Raw genomic sequence first — 18,726 nt, 5'->3', positions numbered from 1 at the left:
CAAGCATGATACTCGGGAATGCATTTGATTCAGTCCAGTACTAACACATTTTGTATACCTGTAGTATATACAGACTAGTATGCATGCTGCTGTGCTGTGATTCAGAGTTGTTTTTCTCAATCAACTTCACTCTGAATCTCAGGATCAAGAGGTGCTGCAGCATGTTTTAGTTCGGCACGCAACTTTCTCAGTAAAACAGAGGCCCTGTTGTTTTTACTGTATGGTGTCTGTTGTGGTGTGTATGTGTGTTGTCTCACTCTTTTCCATATTCTTTCAGGCCCCACAGAGCCCCCTCACCCAACTTCCCCCATCACTCAGTCTCCGCCTCCCCCGTTTCACAAGGGTACAAGCGCACTCCCTGTGTCCCCTTCTACCTCCCTATATATCTACACACATTATCTTCCCTGCAAAAAATGCACCATCTCAGCTGAAGAACGTCCTTTAAAATATTACTTTTAATAACACATTTAAGCAGTATTTTTTTTAAACATTTACACAAGTTCAGTAAAGTAATTTTTGTTGGATTGTTTCTCACCTAACTGGCACTTGTTTGACTTGTTTTAAGAGTTCTCACTGAGATGGCCATTTTTGGCAACTATATTAACTGACCTGTTTCTTTGTTGTGGCAGGAACTGGCACTATTAAAGTTTTTTTTTTCTCTTTTGGGGTGTCATAACAATAACCATGTATTTCCGTTGGGTGTTAAACCAAATTTTATACTTGAACATAACAGATTCATAGGCTTCAGCTCCTAAACACTGGCATATTGTATAATTTTTATTTCTTCGAAAAGTTATTTCCAGTCCTGTTATTAAGTGACCTTGCAGTATTTGAAAGGGTTTGTTTTATATTTTGGTATTTTAATGAGTTGGGAAAGTGACTTTTGAATTAAACCAATTGATTTTTTTTTTTCCTGTCCTTTGTGCTCAGTGCCACCTGTAGGCCCTGCATTTGGCACAGTTAACACGTCTATATCGGAGAATGGTGCAGTGATCAGTTGGGATTACTTTGGACACCATAGGAATGTATACGTGGAATATATTGTAGAAAACAGTAAGGTTTCACTTTGTATTTGCAGTCATCTCAAAAACATGAACGCATGCATTGATTGGCTGTCTGCAGCTGAATGGAACTGATCAACAAATACCATGATTAAAATAACAATTTAAACCTGAATCTAATTCCTCTCCATCCACTACACTGATTCCAGGTAAAGAGGACTGGAAAAAGGAGTTGGTAAACGGTTCACATTGGCATATGATAAAAGGTTTAAAGCCCGGGACGTCCTATAGGGTGCGTGTGGTAGCTAGAGACCCGAATGACCCGACTGTCCACAGCACAGACGAAGTGTTGGTTGCGGTGCCAGGTGAGGCAGCATGCCTCATGGTAGATGGTCTTTGTGGGTTGTGTTTTTCCCATCTCCTTTCTGTTTCCACACTGTCTCATCATCAGATGCTACATTCAGACGTGAATGTACGGTAGTTAGTTTGATAATAGTGTCTGACGCATGTCACTTAAAATCATTACTAAGAGGTTCATTATGTTGCTTTTTTTCTCTTTTTGTCATGTCCACAGTGCCCAAGCGATCATTTGCATATTAACCCATTTTAAAATTTCATTTCTGTGTTTACAGCCACTGTTAATTTCAGTGTTGCTCAGCATGAAGAAAACAGATTCCATCCTTTTGAGATCTGATTCACAGTCAGTGCTTACAGTCTGCCTCTATCCCCCCCCATCTTCTGTATGTACGTATGTGTCCAGCCGTACCCAGCCGGCAGGTGGACATTGCCACACAGGGATGGTTTATTGGACTGATGTGTGCCATCGCTCTGCTCATCTTGGTCCTTCTCATAGTGTGCTTCATCAAAAGAAACAAGGGTGGCAAATATCCAGGTACATTTTAATGAGTTTAATAGCTTATACAAGCATACTGATATTTTAAAATATATAGAAAAAATATTGAAAAAAAAATCTGTAATCTACAGTAAAAGAGAAAGAAGACGCTCACCAAGACCCTGAGATCCAGCCTATGAAGGAGGATGATGGGACATTTGGAGAGTACAGGTGAGCTTTTGCCAAGGTAGAGAAGTTAGGACCACAATATACTATAATGTATGACATTTCTTTTTTTTTTTCACGTTCATTGTGTCCTGACTTGACTGTTTGTATGTAGAACATTTTACCAGGCTGCAGAGACACTATCCCCACCAGACTGCATTACCAAACACTCCGTAGAGGCAAGGAAAAGATCTGCACTACTCTGTGTTGATTCTTGTAATGACCCACTTACCCACACACTGGCCATCTAATTGACATAAGCTTTGCAAAGCAATGCAACATGTCAATTTTAACAAGTAATCTAATCTCTGTCACTTCTGTGCTAACTGCTCTCAAAGCACGTTCAAGCAAATTTCATTATGGTGCTGTAGTTATTCCATCACATTTTAACATTTTTAATGAGGATTTCATGGTTAAGACTCAAAAAAAAAAAAAAATGTGGATGTCATTGGACTTTAATTGTCTCCATAGGCATACTTTCTCTTGTCTCTGTCTATAAAAAAGTGCAAAAAAAGGCACTGGTTGTGGCTCAGGAATTGCTTTTCATGTGTCCTTCCGTTTTCATCTTTGTGTCTTTCTTGGTGGGAGGGTTTAGGTCTATGGAGAGGTAAGATGAGATGTGGCAAAACCAGCATGCACACAAGCTCTGTGCTTGACTTAAGTGAAACGAAAAGCAAGGACCAAACACATCAACTGATCTGGTTTTACTATGTCATCATACTCCCTGACATAGTCAAAACCATAACCAGTTACAATTTTAACACAAAAATTAACATTAAAATGTCTTGTTTCTACTTCTATAGCTTCCTTCATTTAATTTCTTTAAATGCAAATGCTTACTTAGCTTCAAAATTCTGTTATATTGGCCTCACATTGTCCGGCTTGCATAGAAAGTGGGCATACTCACAGAAGGCAGCAGGCTCTGTCTTTGGGGATGGGGAAGTGCATTTTTGATTGTTGCATGTAAACTGAAAGCATATTGGTTGATATCATTTCAGAAACTGCATATAAAGGTAAAATACTGCAACACTAAGCAGCACGCATTTGCAGAATCCCCTGCATTAGTGGTCGCCAACCATAAATCTGAACACCCAGACTTTAAGACAATACTAACACAATAGATGATACTGTTAAGATCCTATAGATGTAGCTGAGCTGATCCACTGTACAAGAACCATAATGACCAAGTATAATAAACCTTAATATAGTGAGCAGGTGTGTATATGTGCTGTGGACTCGCTTCTAAAATCATAAAACACAGATACAATAATAGAAAGCACATACACATACCCAATGCACAAGTGCAATATACACCCCAAGTGCTATATACAGTTGTGACGCTTGACCATGATTACCTGTTTATTCATCTAGATATCTAACATCTAGATATTATATATCTATTGTCTTATTTATTTATTTATTGTCTGCATGAAATTTTAAATTACTACATGCTGCTGGCACTCCAAACAAAATTTCATTGTGTTTTCTTATATGCAATGATAATAAACTATATCCATGTTTGTCAGCTTAATGTCACTGGGGCTCTATGAGCACATTTGTAGTGTCCAACCCAAACTCTAATGTATCTGTGCATAAGGGGTACGTGGCTGTTGTGCAGTGGAAAAGCCAGATAACTCGTGTAAAATGCTAATGCTTGGATCATAGCTTGTCCTCTTTGTGACACCAGGGTTTTTGCTCGCTGCAAAAAAACATTCAACAAATCCAAAATTATGTTCTCAATAACCTTCCATCCAACCTTTTCCTAACCTTTGTAGTGACACGGAGGACCACAAGCCGCTGAAGGGCAGCCGGACGCCATCCAACGGGACGGTGCGCCGTGACGAGAGTGACGACAGCTTGGTAGACTACGGGGAGGGTGGGGACGGACAATTCAACGAGGACGGCTCCTTCATTGGCCAGTACAGCGGCAAGAAAGAGAAAGACACGCACGAAGGCAACGAGAGTTCGGAGGCCCCGTCGCCCGTCAACGCCATGAACTCATTTGTCTAACGAAGGGCTGCAGGCCTGGCTTCGACGGTTGCTACGGCCACACCTTGTCACCCTGGCAAATGTGACCACAGGGACTGTCTCTGTGGTGGCAGTTGCTAAGGTGACAGTCATTGCGGACACCTACTTTTACCATTGCTACCTGTCACCAAGACTGCTGATAACGCCCTCATCTCCACACCCACCAGCCCCTGTCACACTGTGACCTCCTCTGATCAACACACACTCAACGTGGCAAAGACACCCCACCCCCCCTCATGAGCATTAGGTGTGAAACGAGGGATGTGACGACTCTGAGAGGGAGAGAGGAAGCAATATAGAAAAGCAGAAGGAATGTATCAGAAAGAGTTTTACCACAAACTGAGCAGAAGTGTGGCCAAGTGTGTGTGTGTGTGTGTTAGTGCCATTCGTTCTCCTCTGCAAACAGAACATGATGTATCCAACTATGTATTTGTACTGTATGTACTGTATCAAAGTACAGTACATGACCCACAGGCAGGCAAATATGCATTGAATCACGCTCATAAACACCTGCATGCAGTAAGTCATGATCCTAATGAGCATTTTACCATCCTGGTGTCAGTCGTCGCAGAGGTGAGCCACGTCTTGTTAAGACTGTATATGGTGCACGCCTATCCCCAGTAACTACGTTATGAGTGTTATTGTTTTCTCCTTTTTTTTTTCATGTCAAAGTGTTCAATGGCGTATGGCATATAGAGAAAAAAAGCTGTCTTTTTGGACGCCCCTGTCAAGTTTGTGACTCACAGTACAGACAGATGAGCTCTTTGTACATGTGTAATAGAATAAAAGAAAGCTATAGTTTAAGGTCAGGGATGTCCATTCATAGTCACTGGAAACCTGGCTAAAAACACTCGGCTGTCAGTCGCTCCTTATTACATCAGCCAGCACACACCTTATTCCAGTCTGTGTGTTTTCAACCTTGTGTTTTCTCAGCCTTGTTCTTTATTGATGTTTCCTTTTTGTTTTGCTTTACTTTCCCTGATCTGTTCCTTTTAACATGGAGCCTGCACGTCTTGTTAGAGCATTAACTGAACACAAGAGGAGGTGTGATTGAGCCAGTGTCATTGTTAAGTGCTTCCACGCAGAATCATGGCCACTGTGCAGGCATTTGTTTTAGGTTATCACGGTATTGTCAGAACTAACCCCTTATACAGGATTGTTTCCTATAGCATTTCCTCTTATCTGCTGCGTATACTGGCAGAAAAGACATTACATGTAGAGGTTTAGAAGAGTACACACTGTAGTTTCTGGATATTTAGATGCTGATGAGCAAGAACCTCTCAGTGTGGTTTCTAGTGCCTTTGTAGAGAACATTGACTCAGATCCACAGAATTAACATCCCTCTTCATACACAGGAACATACCTGTTCTCAGTTCATATAGTCTATGAATGCAGTACCATGCAGAATCACAGCGTACTTTGGTGACAACTTTAAATGTTGTGCGAGCATCCGAAACTGCATTAAACACTTGCAGAAAATAACCTGTAAGGGATTCCGCTTTTGTTGAAGACTTTGTTCGTTGAAACTAAGACCCTTTATTGTGAGCTATAATGGTCACTGAGAATTGTGAAACATCATCGTGCGCTTATTAATTTCAAACAGCCTCCTCGAAACTAGTACATACTGTTTTCAACAGGGCAGAAAACAATTTCAGAAATGACTTTTTCCACAGTTGTATCCTGGCATTAGTTGTGAGAAATAATTTTCAAGTATAGATTGTTATGGCCTTTTTGACAATCATACACACATTTTACATCAGCCCATATGGTATCGGCTACATACAGATGACCAAATCACACGGTGATTGAGGAAATGTATGGGATATTAAAACATGTAGGAAAACAGGTCAGAACGTCATTTCGAACATTCTCATCCTAATACGTTCATCTTGAGGAAGAGCCGCTGCTGCCTAGCAGCACTAAACTACTGCCAACCTTCTCACCAGGTAACTGCCAAAAGGAACCAGACTCATCATCTGGCACAGACTATTATCAGAATGGGACTTACTGTTACTGGTAGCACTTACAACTGAAGGGGTTGGAATGAATACTGAATGTGGAAACAAGTGTATGTGTTTATGTGAATAAAAATATTGCTTGTTTCACTGCAAATGGTAAAACACACTGGTGACTTTGGTTTATGCATTTAACCTTATATCTGTGTATGTTGTCACATTCTGAGCGCAGCACTCAGTGAGTTTTATATTCCTGTAAATGAATGAAACTCGGACGTTTGGGTGCATGAGGGTGTGGATGTGTGTGTGTGCGCAGCACATGCATGCTACTGTGTTACAGCGTGCGTGGTGTATACTATCGCTTTCATTTTCCATGGATAAACGTCTATAATTCTGATGTGTGTCCAGCAGTCCACTCCTACTCTCAGCAGGAGAGATACAAGACTTTTTTTTTTTCCAGAACGTTTCCACATCTTAAGTTTATCATAACTTGCATCAAGTTTTTAGGTTTGCGATGTGTCAGCTTTCCATGTGTAGATATTTTTGTTGTATTTTGTAAATAATGGTTTGAATTGAGCGTAGATGTGTTGAGGTCAGAGGTGAGAGCTTGACCTCAATTGGCCCTGCTGCATTATGGGTAGCAGGGCAAAATGGAGCTGTGTGAGATGAGACTATTTACAGTTTTCACTTTCATTTGCTGTGAAATTAATTTTATTTCTTATATATTTTTTTTTCAAATTTGTCAGGTGGATTTGCTAGCTCAAATGTTTAGCCTATCAGGTATCAAAGGAGATTATTTAACTTGTGACTGAGCTCTTGTGACACCTGTATTGTTTCTGTCTCTGACAGTTCATGCACCTTTTTCTGTATTTTTTATAAAAATCCACAAGCTTAAACGGGACGCATCATTTCGGACACATCCGTGCCTCTGGTTTACGACAACATCTGGTGTCTGAGCACAGCACGCTGGAAAACTGTTGTCCTGAACTAGACGTCAGATGAAAATGATGCTTCCTTTTAAGAGTGTGTTTTAAAAAATAAAACAAATCTGTAATTTGGAGCATACAGAAAGATGGCTGGCATGGAACAGATAAGCAGACTGGAAAACAATGTTCTAGTGACTGGTAAACATACAGTAGGAATATACAGTAGGCCTATATGATATGATATAATATGACATTCTGGTTAATGTTAAAGCTACATGAGAAGCATGAGAGGCTGTCAAAATGGTTTACTCTACAATATGATATTGCAAAATATTTTGTATTTTAAATGAAATTTAAAAAAGAAATGAAATAAATGTTGGTTTCAGGATTTCAGTTGTGTTTTTCTGTGGTCATGAATGCAGTGCAACATGCTAAAGTGTGTGAGTAGCTCCACCTAGAGAATGAAAATGGTAATGTTAGCATTTTTTATCTTTCATCTGTCAAATAACCCACTCAAACAAATCTCTAAAAGTTAATCTGTTGACGATTAACATAACATCTGAGAGTTTTACTTTAGTTTTCTACATTGATTCTTAGAGGACAAGAAGACAAACTAAAAAAAAAAAAAGACATCTAACTGTTACGATGCTGATTAAAATGTTAATTTAAGGAAAAATTTTTATTTGGTACATGCTCATGCAGTATCTGTGAAAAATAAAATGAGGTAAAGAGTAAAGAATTAGATTTAAAAACTAACGATTAAAATAAATAAATTAATGTGTGCAAGTAATGCTAAAGTGTGCATTGGTAGAAAGAATCACTTTGTAGAGGATCAAATATTTTCTTTACTCCTTCAGGAGGTGTCTGGAATCTGTCATTAATAATAGAGGTCATTTATGATGCATAACACATGGTGGGGAGAAAGATGGACAATATAGGCCAAACTATAGTTTGGTCTACGCCCTAAATATATTAATACACTTATTGAATATGTCTGGGCACATTCATGGATTTGCTGGGGGGGGTTTTTCCTAATTTTGTAATAATGGTTATAATTTTCTTAATACTTAAAGTAAGCCAATTAAATTGGAGCTATAATCCAATAATATAGTAGGACTCCTCGTTTTGTGCACATGTTATTAAAAACGACAAGGGAATTTCTTTTCAATTAAGGCTTTATGCCTTGTCTGTGATGCGCAGCAGCATGATGCTCACATGCCTCCCATCGTCCTCCTGCCATGGGCCAATCGCAGCCGCAGCCTGGCTGCCACCCGGAGGTGTCACTCTTCCACTTTCCTCCAATAGAAAAGTTCATTTGAACGGGACGCTCAAGCGGGTGGGCTGTGGGATGATGCGGTTCGGGTCCAGGTGTGCCGTGCGGTTAGTGCACTGATATTTCCCCATTTCTGCCTCGAAGGTAAGAACGACATCACATAAGAGTGTGTGCATGATGTAGATGGCTCTTCTGTCCGGATCAAGTGATGATAAACTGGAAATGTGCTCTGCGCTGTAGTGCAGAAATGGACCGGCACAGGAGTACCGCAATGCAGAGCAGTAAATTGCCGGTGCCGCTCGGTCGTCATTGGGTTGAAGTGATGTAAGGGCGCTGCGCAGTTGCTTTTAGGGGCTGGTGGTTTTTCGGAATGAGTGCGGCAAAGTGCGCACTGTTTGGTAAAACAAGGTTTTAGCTTTTCTCTCTGCACTTTTGTTCAGGGCAGTAGTACGTGCTGAGATGAGACGGTATGTCTCTGTGCGTGCAGGGAGGAGATCCAAGGTGGAAAGTGTCACATACTGTATGATTCAAGGGCACAGGAAGCTGCTGGATGCAGTATTACATCTCTTTGGGAAACCTCTGAACCGCTGTCCTACATGGGCAAGAGGGCAGATCCCTTATTAAGCAAACATTGTACATACATTGTCATAAAATAAGCAGCTATTGAGTCTAAATAGTTAGATTCATCATTAAGTCCAAAATATCTTTTGATTTGAGATTAAGTCAAATGCTTGAGATCAAGTTAAATGTAACAAATACTGTAGATCCATATCCTTCAAACATCACTTACTTTTCCCACCCTCCCTGGATGCTTACAGAAAATGCAAAATATACAACAATCCAAAAACAAAATAGCCAACCCTGTTTCCAGATGCTAAAATGACTTGTATATATTCCATGCCTCCATTTTTGACATATGCCAGCTTCAGTGGTGGAGAATAGAAAGCCAGAACCAGCACAGTCACTTGGCCAAACAAATCGAATAAAGCCCACAAATTATATCAAGTCACCACTAACCCAGTAAACTCAAAATTTAAACAATATTATTCATCCTCTGGTTGCATTCAGATATGACTTTGCAGGTGATCTTATTCTGCACCCGTAAAACCATCGTAAACATGGTTATCCAGGCAGTCACTAAGACACTGAGTTTAATACATGTGCTGACCTAAATTTCGCTGGTCTGAAAGAGGATCTGTGGTGGGATTATTGTGAGAGGAATCACATAAAAACACTCTCTGATGAATTGATTAGAATTAGTGGAGGAACAGATTGCTGCAGCTATTGCCTATAAAACCAAAGCTGTAAAAGTGTCTTTCAGGCTTGTGTGCGAAAATGTATAGATGTATTTTGTTTATTTATATACATATATTTTTTTTGTTATCTCACTTTTTGTTTCTTTTGCTCCGTCTCAAACAGTTTGAAGACATATAGCCGTACAAATGCAGGATAGAGCAGCCAACCACTCCTGTAGTGTGATGATATTAAGTGTTGAGTCATCAAGCGTGCACATGAGGTCTGCTGCAGCCTCTGCATGTGGATGTGCTGGGTGTATGCCTCTCTCTCTCTCTCTCTCTCTCTCTCTCTCTCTCTCTCTCTGCCTTTGTGCGGTTGAGGCAAACATGGCTGCTAGGGCACATGGGAGTGGCTGTCTCACAGTCTGTTTTTTTTCCAAGATTGTGCTCTTTACTCACATCTAGAATGACTCAGCAAAGGACTGTGACTTGGAGAGATATTTTGTTTTCATAAGGTGGCCACTGTGGATGGTCTCAATGACCTGAAAAACACAGTATACGCATATTTCTGTTGCTGAGCACATTGTCTCGGCCTGTGACATTTCAGGGAGATTACAGACAGATGTAGCCTGAACATTAAGCGGACTATTTATGGTAGAAGTATGTAGAGGACGTATATCCTCATCAGTGAATATATACCCCAAAATTCATCTGTATTAATGCTGTCTATCCATACTGGATCTGTGAATCCTGATCTGTGTTGTTGTGATGCATTTATGATGAAGTAGCTCCAAACCTTCTTTTCTGGCTGCCTATATGGCAATGCATCATGTTATATTAAGTTCTCCACTGGGAGCTTTATTAGTGTACACTGAAAGATCACCACTCCCCCCACTTCATCCCAGCCTCTTCATCTTGATCAGAGCTGGGTTCATCCTGCTTTTCATTCCCCTCCCTCTCTTCCTAAGCTCTTTTCTCTTTTAATATCTTTCTCCATATGTCCTCTGTGAAAGTGAGAGTTGAAACACTGCAGTGCCTCTCAGCAGTGCTGCTATTGGGTCCTGCAGAAGTGATGTGTAAGCATGTGTGACGATACAACAAGGGATGTCTGCGTGCTGTGGTGCTCCCTTCTGTTTTGTTAATAGACATCCCTGTATGCAGGCCTCTGTGTGTCTGTGTAGGTGCATGTCCTTGTGGACGTGGGCGCACTTTGACTGTTTGCAGTGTTCTGCTGAGTCACTCGCATCCTGAATCATTTATTTCCCAACTAGTACTGCACTCACTCAATGTTTCTGGGTTGGCAAGTCATGCACTGGCATCAATCTGGTATTATATCTTATAGGTCACATGAGTGTTTTAAACATTCAATGTTAAAATGGTGAAGTCAAACAAAGTAATTGCTTATATTACTACTAAAAGATGGTGATTTTGTTTCTGACAGCCAATCTTTTCTGTCGATCTCTTTTTCAGTCCCCTCCAGTTCATGTCCTGTCCATTGACTTCTTAATTGTGTCCCTTGGCCTATCAGTCTCACTCACGAGGCAGCACTAAGTTAGTTCGCCTTCATGGGTTCCACTGCTTTACTGCTTCTGGCCCTTTCCTCTTCCATCTCCCTCACGGGTAAGAGGCACAGTGATGCATAAAAAGCTACCATTTCCTGCTTAATAGGCATAACAAGAATGGAAGTGCTACTTGCACCCTGTTAGCTGACACAGTTTTGTTTTCACAGTGGCTGTCCTATTTGGTGAGCCCAGAATTTATGGAGGTGAGATCAAGTTCTTGGAATTTTTTCTCACGGCGTTACAGACTGATTTTAAATTTGTACATCGCCTAATTGTTATGTAAAATTTGTCAGAGGATGCAACTGGATATGGCCCCATCTTTGAGGAGGAGCCTTTAGATGTGGTTTACACTGAGGACTCACCTGATGGAAGAATCTCCATGAACTGCAGGGCACGAGCAAACCCACCAGCTACATACAGGTGCACACTGCTGAAAAGGATTTCATTTAAAGAAATAACATGCTGTATCAGAATCAGAATCAGAATTCCTTTATTTATCCCTGAAGGGAAATTCTATGTATCTCATAAAGAATTGTGTCACTGCCAGGTGGCGCCGTGATAACTGGGAAATCAAGCTGATGGAGCAGCCAGATGAACACTACAGCCTTGTGGGAGGGAACCTAGTGATCAATAACCCCAAGCAGAAGAAACATGCTGGGACGTACGTCTGCGTGGCCAGGAACACCTATGGCACCGTGATCAGCAAGGAGGCCAGGGTCAAGTTCGGATGTGAGCATGTGAACCCTGCTAGTGCAGGGCTGATGCTACCCCCTGCCTGGTCTCATTGTCTTGTACTTGATGTCTTTGTGTCATTATTTTTTTGGCTCAGATATCTCTTTGGTTTAAGGCACATACTAGATGCCTAATGAGAATTAGTTTTATGACATTTCAGTTTTCTTGATTTCTCCTCTTGTTCGATGTAGTTTTGGAGGAGTTCCCTCAGGAGGAAAGAGATCCAGTGTATGTCAAAGAAGGACAGGGAGCTGTTCTGCTGTGTGCCCCTCCAAAAGCCTGGCCACGTACGTGGGCTTCATGTGTCCATTAGACAGGTCAGTTTTGTGACAATGACAAAACAGCTGGTCCACGTGCCTCTATCTTTTCCTTTACAGAGGAGGTGACCTACCGCTGGATCTACAATGAGTTTCCAGTTTTCCTGCACACAGATCGCCGTCGGTTTGTCTCTCAGAAGACCGGGAACCTGTACATCTCCAAAGTGGAAGCTCAAGATGCGGGAAACTACTCCTGCTTTGTTTCCAGCCCCATCATTGGGAAGAGCGTCTTCTCAAAGTTCATCCCCCTCATCCCCTTACCGCCGGATGATGGTTAGTAGAGAATAGTTGTGCAGATGAAAACTGAGAAAGACATGCAAGCTGTCTCTTTGTTTCCAATTTGAGACATTTGAATCTAATTCACTTTTTCTGGTCTCAGGTGAGAGAAAGTACCCTGCAGATATCAGGGTGAAGTTCGCAGATACTACTGCCCTGCTGGCCTCCAATATTACATTGGAGTGCTTTGCTCTGGGAAAGTACGTTTTCATTTGTGTGTCGATGTTTACTCAATGTACTAAATTAACAAAATACAAGTGCTTGTTGAAATGCATGTTTTCACAAAGTGACTCGTTTATTAGAAGATAAATATGCATACGTGCATTTGTTACCTTTTTATTGTAATGTTGAGTTTAATCAGTTGAATCTGTTTTATGGGTTTGTTTTAGTCCCATCCCTCATATTGTTTGGAGGAAGGTGGATGCGACAGACCTCCCACCAAATCATGAGATCAGTGAATCAGGAGCAGTGCTTCATTTGTACAATGTACAGTATGACGATGTGGGAGCATATGAGTGTGAAGCCATAAACACTAAAGGAAAGGACTGGCACAAAGCCTGGCTGTATGTGGAGTGTAAGTGATTTCACTGGAGTGTGTTTTTCCAACTCTCAAAATTACTCCAGAGTGTAGACTGAATTTAAAGATTATTTCGAACAACTGAACCTGCCAGTGTTGTTTTTTTCAAGTCAACACAAAAGTATGTATTTTGCCCAGCAATAATGGCACCTTTGTGGTGCATATATTTTAAATATTGTGTTGGATATAATCATTTATGCCCGTATTTGTTTCTGCAGCTGCTCCTGAGTGGGCAGAAACCATTAACAACACACAGATTGACACTGGCTCAGAATACACCATGCGCTGTGTGGCATCAGGGAAGCCATTCCCTTTCATCCGCTGGTACAAAGATGGATATATGGTAAAAAGTCAGATGTTTTGTCACTTACCATTAAAGACATTGGGGAGTATGTGGTATGTGGCTTTCTTTGAAATGATATTGCAAATATGTCAGTTATATTTGGGTTGTGTGTGTATTTTCCAGTATGGGAAAGGGGAGTTGAAGTTTTCTAGTCTCGCTTTTGAAGACTCAGGAATGTACCAATGTGTTGCCGAAAACTACTGGGGCATCAAATACGCCAATGCTGAGCTGCGAGTCATTGGTGAGTTAGTTATGTTTTAAAGAGTTTGAAGGACTGAAGAGTGACAGAAAGCTAGCAGTTCAAATAAATTGCCTTTAGGTGTACAATGATATAGATTCCTTCTTGCTCGGTGTTATGGAAATTATCTTTTTCCAGTCTGTGCTCCTACATTCGAGTTCAATCCTGTGAAGAGGCAGCTTCTTGGAGCTAAAGGTGGCCGCGTTGTGATTGAGTGTAAGCCCCGAGCTGCCCCCAAACCTCGATTCACCTGGACAAAAGGCAAAGAGCTCCTCTTTAACAATTCCCGGTCAGTCCAGCTTATAGATTCAACAGTAATTTCCCATCCTCTGTCAAGCAGCTTAGTTTAACTAACTGGGTTAATCTGTAGCATTTCCATCCTGTTTGATGGGAGTCTGGAGATCCTCAATGCCACCATGAATGATGAGGGAGTCTATACCTGCTTAGCTGAGAATGACAGAGGAAAGGCCAACAGCTCTGGCTTTCTCACCATCACAGGTCAGAAATGTGTGCATATTAAAGTAAACAACAAACACTGCTGTATTCTGGCATTATTAAAAAGGTTTTAACTTTGTGACTTTCATTTCCTTAGAAGCGACCAGCATCACAGAAGCACCTGAAGATACTGAGGTAAAGGTTGGCGATGAGGTGATTCTGAGCTGTGCCGCTTCATACGATCCCACGCTGGACATTACATTCGTCTGGGCCATAGACTTCAGGGTTATCGACTTTGACTCTGAGTGGCAACACTACGAACGTGTAATGGTAGTGTGATGGTTCACCCTAACCTTATTTTACATCTTACAGGTGTATCACAAAAGCACCACTCTCAGTCTCACTCTCATTTCATTTTTCCTTTGTCTTTCCCTCCCTGTTTTATTTTTGCCACCTGTTGTTCAGAGAGATGATGGCAGCGGTGACCTGAGAATAAAAAATGCCCAGATTTGGCACGAGGGTCGCTACACCTGCACAGCTCAGACAGTGGTGGACAAAGATACAGCATATGCTGATCTCAAGGTTGTAGGTCAGTCCCGGCATTCTTTGCCTCAGGTGATCATAGGTACAGATATTTGTTTTATTTCTGACCACACTTTAGTTGTGTAGTCGATATTCCTACGGCAGAATAAGCACAGAAAGGCCAACAACATTACTATTACTACTTTTGTCTCCATATGTACCTTCTGTCAACTTGCCCTTCTTCCTTGATCCAGGGGTTCCCGGGCCTCCTGGCGTGATCCGGATAGAAGAGATCGGGGACACATGGGTGAAGCTGTTGTGGACAAAAGGAGCGGATCATAACAGCCCCATTCTCTACTACACCATTCAGACCAGACACTACTGGGCTCTGAATGAAGATGACTGGAGGAATGCCAGTACATGTGAGTACTGCTCACTGCCAGTAGGGGGCAAAGTCATTCTTCAGTTTGGACTGGCATGATCTAATGTGAGCTGACCGCTTCAATCTGCAATCAAAATGTACTCCGATTTAGTTTATAGGATTTTCTAATTCTGCTGCAAAGACAGATAAATGTATGTTTTTGGAGCAGCACATTCTGACTTGACATTTGTGCATTCAGCTCCAGTCTTTCTTGACGGCAGTGCAGAGAGGGCAGAAGTGACAGACCTGTACGCCTGGATGGAATATCAGTTCAGAATCATTGCCACCAATGAGTATGGGTCTGGAGAAGCCAGCATCCCCTCCCTCAAGATCAAAACCTGGGATGCTGGTAAGGAGAAAATACTCATATTTGGCCTTTTAGTCAGGAAATCAGGACATGTGTGGGATAAAGCTCGAATTACTTTTTCTTCACAGCTCCAGTGGTTTCTCCCACTGATATAGCAGGTTATGGAGGCAGAAATGGCGAAATTGTCATCACATGGACAGTACGTATACACTTAGCTTACGTGACTCAGAAAATACTGGCACACATCCCTGCATAAACAAAATGTAAGAGTTTCTTTTTCTCTTTCCATTCTTAGCCTGTGCAGCCGTGGTTTTTCTATGGCAAACAGTTCGGCTATATTGTAGAATTCATGCCTCATGATGCTTACGATTGGTGGTCCGTGAGCATTTCAGACCCCGAGACGAGGCGTTACGTTCACAAGGACACCTTCTTTGTTCCCACTGACGAAGATTTCCAGGTCAGAGAGTTTCAGGTGAAAATCAAGTCGTGGAACGTGAAAGGAGATGGACCATACAGTCTTACAAAGGTCATATACTATCCAAGAGATGGTGAGGATTTTGGTTTCACTTTTGGGTTCTTAAATTCAGACCTGACATGACACAAAACTCAAAGCAACTGACCAACTTTTTTTCTGTCTTCATTCACTTTGTCTGACTGCTCCAGTACCTACAGATCCTCCGACAGATGTCTATGCCAGGCCGGTGTCCTCCACCGAGGCTCTGGTGTGGTGGTTGCCAGTGGTAGACACTGGTACAGGCCTGCAGCAGTACATTGAGGGATACCAGGTACAAAACTTTTACTAAACAAGTTCCGTACAGTAACTTAAAGTTTATGTCTCAAAAACTTAAACAGCTCTTGATGTACTAGTTATTAAATTTAGAATTTAGAATTAAATTTATGCCAATTGCTGGTGACAGAACAGACACTGATAATTGTGCGGTTTAGGGACGGCCGAGAACTGAAAATTTTGCTGTACTGTCACACTAGATTTTCATTTTTAAGTTTCTTGTAAGTTACATTAACATCTTAACAGTTCTAAATGTCATGTTCTCAGTGAGAACTCTCAGTTTTGTCGTTTGTCATTGTTGGTTAGCCAGCAGCACTTTACTGAAATTTCTTTGTCCAGTGATTACTACAAACTAGCTACAAACTAATTGATTTCAAATATCATATTTCTTGCTAACCAGGTCAAATACTGGAGAAAGTATGATGATCCTGAGCCGGGAGCAAATCGTATATTTGTTCCAGCCACAGTCAATCAGACCAGGTTGGAGAACATGCTGCCAGACTCTCACTACCTCATTGAAGTCCGGGCCTTCAATGGAGCCGGCCTTGGACCCCCGGGTGAACATTGTGAGATGTTCACAAAGAGACCACGTGAGAGCAGTTGCTCAGTTTAAGGACAATAAACTCCTACTACAATGTTATCTTATTATAATGATATACAGATACGGTCTTAATAGGCGATTTTGTTTTGTTTATAGCACCACCAGAAGCTCCCAGGATGTGGCGCTATATTTCCTGGACAGGAAAGTGGTTGTACGTGTGGTGGGATCATATCCAGTACGACTGGTTTGGCAATATTTCCTTTCCACTGTACTACAAGGTGGGTGTGGAAAGCCCTGCAAATCTTTGCTGCTCTCTTGAGCCTATAAATTCACTTTTTATTAGATACACAACAAACAGAAATGTTTGTTTTGTCTTGTTTTTTCTTTCTAGGTCATGTTCAGAAAGACAGGCTACATCTACGGAAAAGTCTACATCACTGGCTGGCACTTCATGGACTTCCCCATGCCTCAGGTTGGAGACTATGAGCTTATGGTACGTGGCCGTTATGAAGGAGGAGATGGCCCAGTCAGGAAGATTAGGATTCAGGGTAAGACTGAAAGATTGTAGCGACTGAAAATATTTTTTTATATATATTTTATTTTGCTCTGTTGGCCCATTTGTCTCAGGTTGCATTTGTTTCCTCAGGTAAAGCATCCATGATCACTCCCACTCTCAGCCTGGTGTCTCTGGTGCTGCTGGCGCTGTGCATTGTGGGATTGGAAATTTAAGCTTGCCACAGTGGACATGTATATAATAGACTCTGGGTGAGTGGACCTGCAAAAAGGTTCAGTCTTCTCTAGATACTCTTCACTCTGATAGTCATTTTTTCAGATCCTACATCATACATCTGCCCCTGCATCTGTTCTGCTGTAACCCCACACAGGAGGTAGTTTTTCCCAAAAGAAAAGAGTTGAGTGTTAGCTCCACCACTTTTGTAGACTTAATTTATCTTCTAAATGAACAACAGAGCAGTGTTGCTGATCCAGTCCAGCTTCATTATATGCAAGTCACCCCAAAGTGAAATTTGAAATGAATTAACGATTGAGAACAAGTGATTGTTTGTTCACATAGTAATGCATTTAATTTTTTAATTTAACTCTTCACATACAGTTCAGATAGGAACAAGTGTATTCTACAAAGTCATTTTGTTTGTCAAGTCAAGTTGTTTTTTGTTTTTTTTTCAGTGGTGGCTGAACATTTTTTTTTTCATTCTGCAATTTCTGTTCATCTTGTGTGATCCAATCACTTTTTCCTGTGTGGACAAACAGTAACAGGTAGAATTTATCCCACAAAACAGGGTGATGTTATTTACAATAAGCACTATAAATTTCTCAGAATGTCAGGTAATCAATATTATGTAAACAACAGAATAAAAATCACTATGTGGTTTGGAATGAGCAGAGAACGACAGGTGACTGAATTTTATGAATATACACATTTACAATATATGCCACACAGTATATCTCACATTTTAAACATGCTTAATTTTCACAGTTTTTTTTCACTTTTTTTTTATCTTATTAAACTTTTTGATTAATTTTCTACACTTTCAATGGTGCTGTCTGATAGTTACAGTCGATACTTACTGTTTATTTAAATGTGCTTAGACACATTTTAAGTATCAGTTTTAGTTCCAACATTGTAAGCTACATCACTTTAATGACAACTTTCTTTGAGATCGGTGATGATGTTTGCAAGTGAAATTGTATTTGAATGAGTTTAGAGCTTTGGCAGAAATTGATGTGTATCACTTATGTATACTTCTTTTATGTCAGACTGCTCAATCATTAAACAGAGTACAACAATATATTGTTTCATTGGTTGAGTTTTTTTTTAGTCCCTTGTTGATTAGCTAATAAAATACATTTCTTTTAACACAGTGTACTAGTTTATCTTTCCTGTACTTTGGAAAACATTTAATCTGACTTGCTACTGATATTTTTCTCAACAACTTGCAAGAGTCCATGAGTCCACAGGTCACAGTACACAGTCCACAGGACTTCAGAACTATTTTATTCTGTACTGTTTTAGTACATAACTTCATATATATTTGGCCTTTATTATTTTCATGTTGTGTTCATGAGCAAGAATTTCAATTTTTCTAGTTCTCCTGAAATGTAATGTGTGATTTAAATCAGCAGATGGCAGTATACACGTGTCATTAACCAACACTAATGTATCCATGCATAATG

General features: G+C 40.8%; 2 protein-coding genes across 12 annotated transcripts in view; both read left to right on the top strand.

Annotated features, from left to right (window-relative positions):
* The window catches only part of nrcama (neuronal cell adhesion molecule a), a 50,387-nt gene extending 43,032 nt beyond the window's left edge, over positions 1–7,355 (top strand). For 6 of the 10 annotated variants that reach the window (XM_046378938.1, XM_046378931.1, XM_046378932.1 and 3 more), the window contains 6 exons: positions 278–343; positions 931–1,053; positions 1,211–1,366; positions 1,762–1,893; positions 1,986–2,064; positions 3,834–7,355. In XM_046378938.1, the coding sequence (XP_046234894.1) occupies positions 278–343; positions 931–1,053; positions 1,211–1,366; positions 1,762–1,893; positions 1,986–2,064; positions 3,834–4,068 (791 nt within the window). In that variant the 3' untranslated portion in view covers positions 4,069–7,355. The remainder of the gene's footprint in view (positions 1–277; positions 344–930; positions 1,054–1,210; positions 1,367–1,761; positions 1,894–1,985; positions 2,065–3,833) is intronic. The other 4 variants (XM_046378940.1, XM_046378935.1, XM_046378939.1 and 1 more) reach the window with 1 other exon arrangement.
* Positions 7,356–8,088: 733 nt separating this feature from the next.
* On the top strand, positions 8,089–18,328 carry cntn1b (contactin 1b). 2 transcript variants are annotated; one of them, XM_046379592.1, is made up of 25 exons: positions 8,089–8,384; positions 10,946–11,095; positions 11,205–11,240; positions 11,331–11,457; positions 11,585–11,766; positions 11,961–12,056; positions 12,147–12,359; positions 12,466–12,562; positions 12,752–12,936; positions 13,158–13,282; positions 13,406–13,523; positions 13,659–13,809; positions 13,891–14,018; positions 14,113–14,285; positions 14,421–14,544; positions 14,732–14,899; positions 15,098–15,247; positions 15,334–15,404; positions 15,501–15,753; positions 15,869–15,990; positions 16,393–16,582; positions 16,690–16,811; positions 16,925–17,081; positions 17,180–17,298; positions 17,719–18,328. In XM_046379592.1, the coding sequence occupies exons 2-24, from the start codon at positions 11,041–11,043 to the stop codon at positions 17,260–17,262; spliced, it is 3,126 nt and encodes a 1,041-aa protein (XP_046235548.1). In that variant the 5' UTR covers positions 8,089–8,384; positions 10,946–11,040; the 3' UTR covers positions 17,263–17,298; positions 17,719–18,328. The 2 variants fall into 2 exon arrangements, with proteins under 2 accessions (XP_046235548.1, XP_046235547.1); XM_046379591.1 differs by having other exon boundaries at positions 17,180–18,328.
* Positions 18,329–18,726: the final 398 nt, after the last annotated feature.

Source organism: Scatophagus argus, chromosome 22 (assembly GCF_020382885.2).
Source record: "Scatophagus argus isolate fScaArg1 chromosome 22, fScaArg1.pri, whole genome shotgun sequence".
NCBI lineage: Eukaryota > Metazoa > Chordata > Actinopteri > Scatophagidae > Scatophagus > Scatophagus argus.
The sequence above is the reverse complement of the archived record's forward strand: the minus strand, read 5'-3'. Positions and strand labels throughout refer to the sequence as shown.

Bases quoted from the DNA above. Each gene is read 5' to 3' on its own strand.
- cntn1b (XM_046379592.1), top strand. From the start codon at position 11,041: ATGGGTTCCACTGCTTTACTGCTTCTGGCCCTTTCCTCTTCCATCTCC. The intron at 12,360-12,465 runs GTTAGTAGAGAA...TTCTGGTCTCAG, and splicing joins CCCCTTACCGCCGGATGATG to GTGAGAGAAAGTACCCTGCA. The intron at 14,019-14,112 runs GTCAGAAATGTG...TCATTTCCTTAG, and splicing joins TGGCTTTCTCACCATCACAG to AAGCGACCAGCATCACAGAA.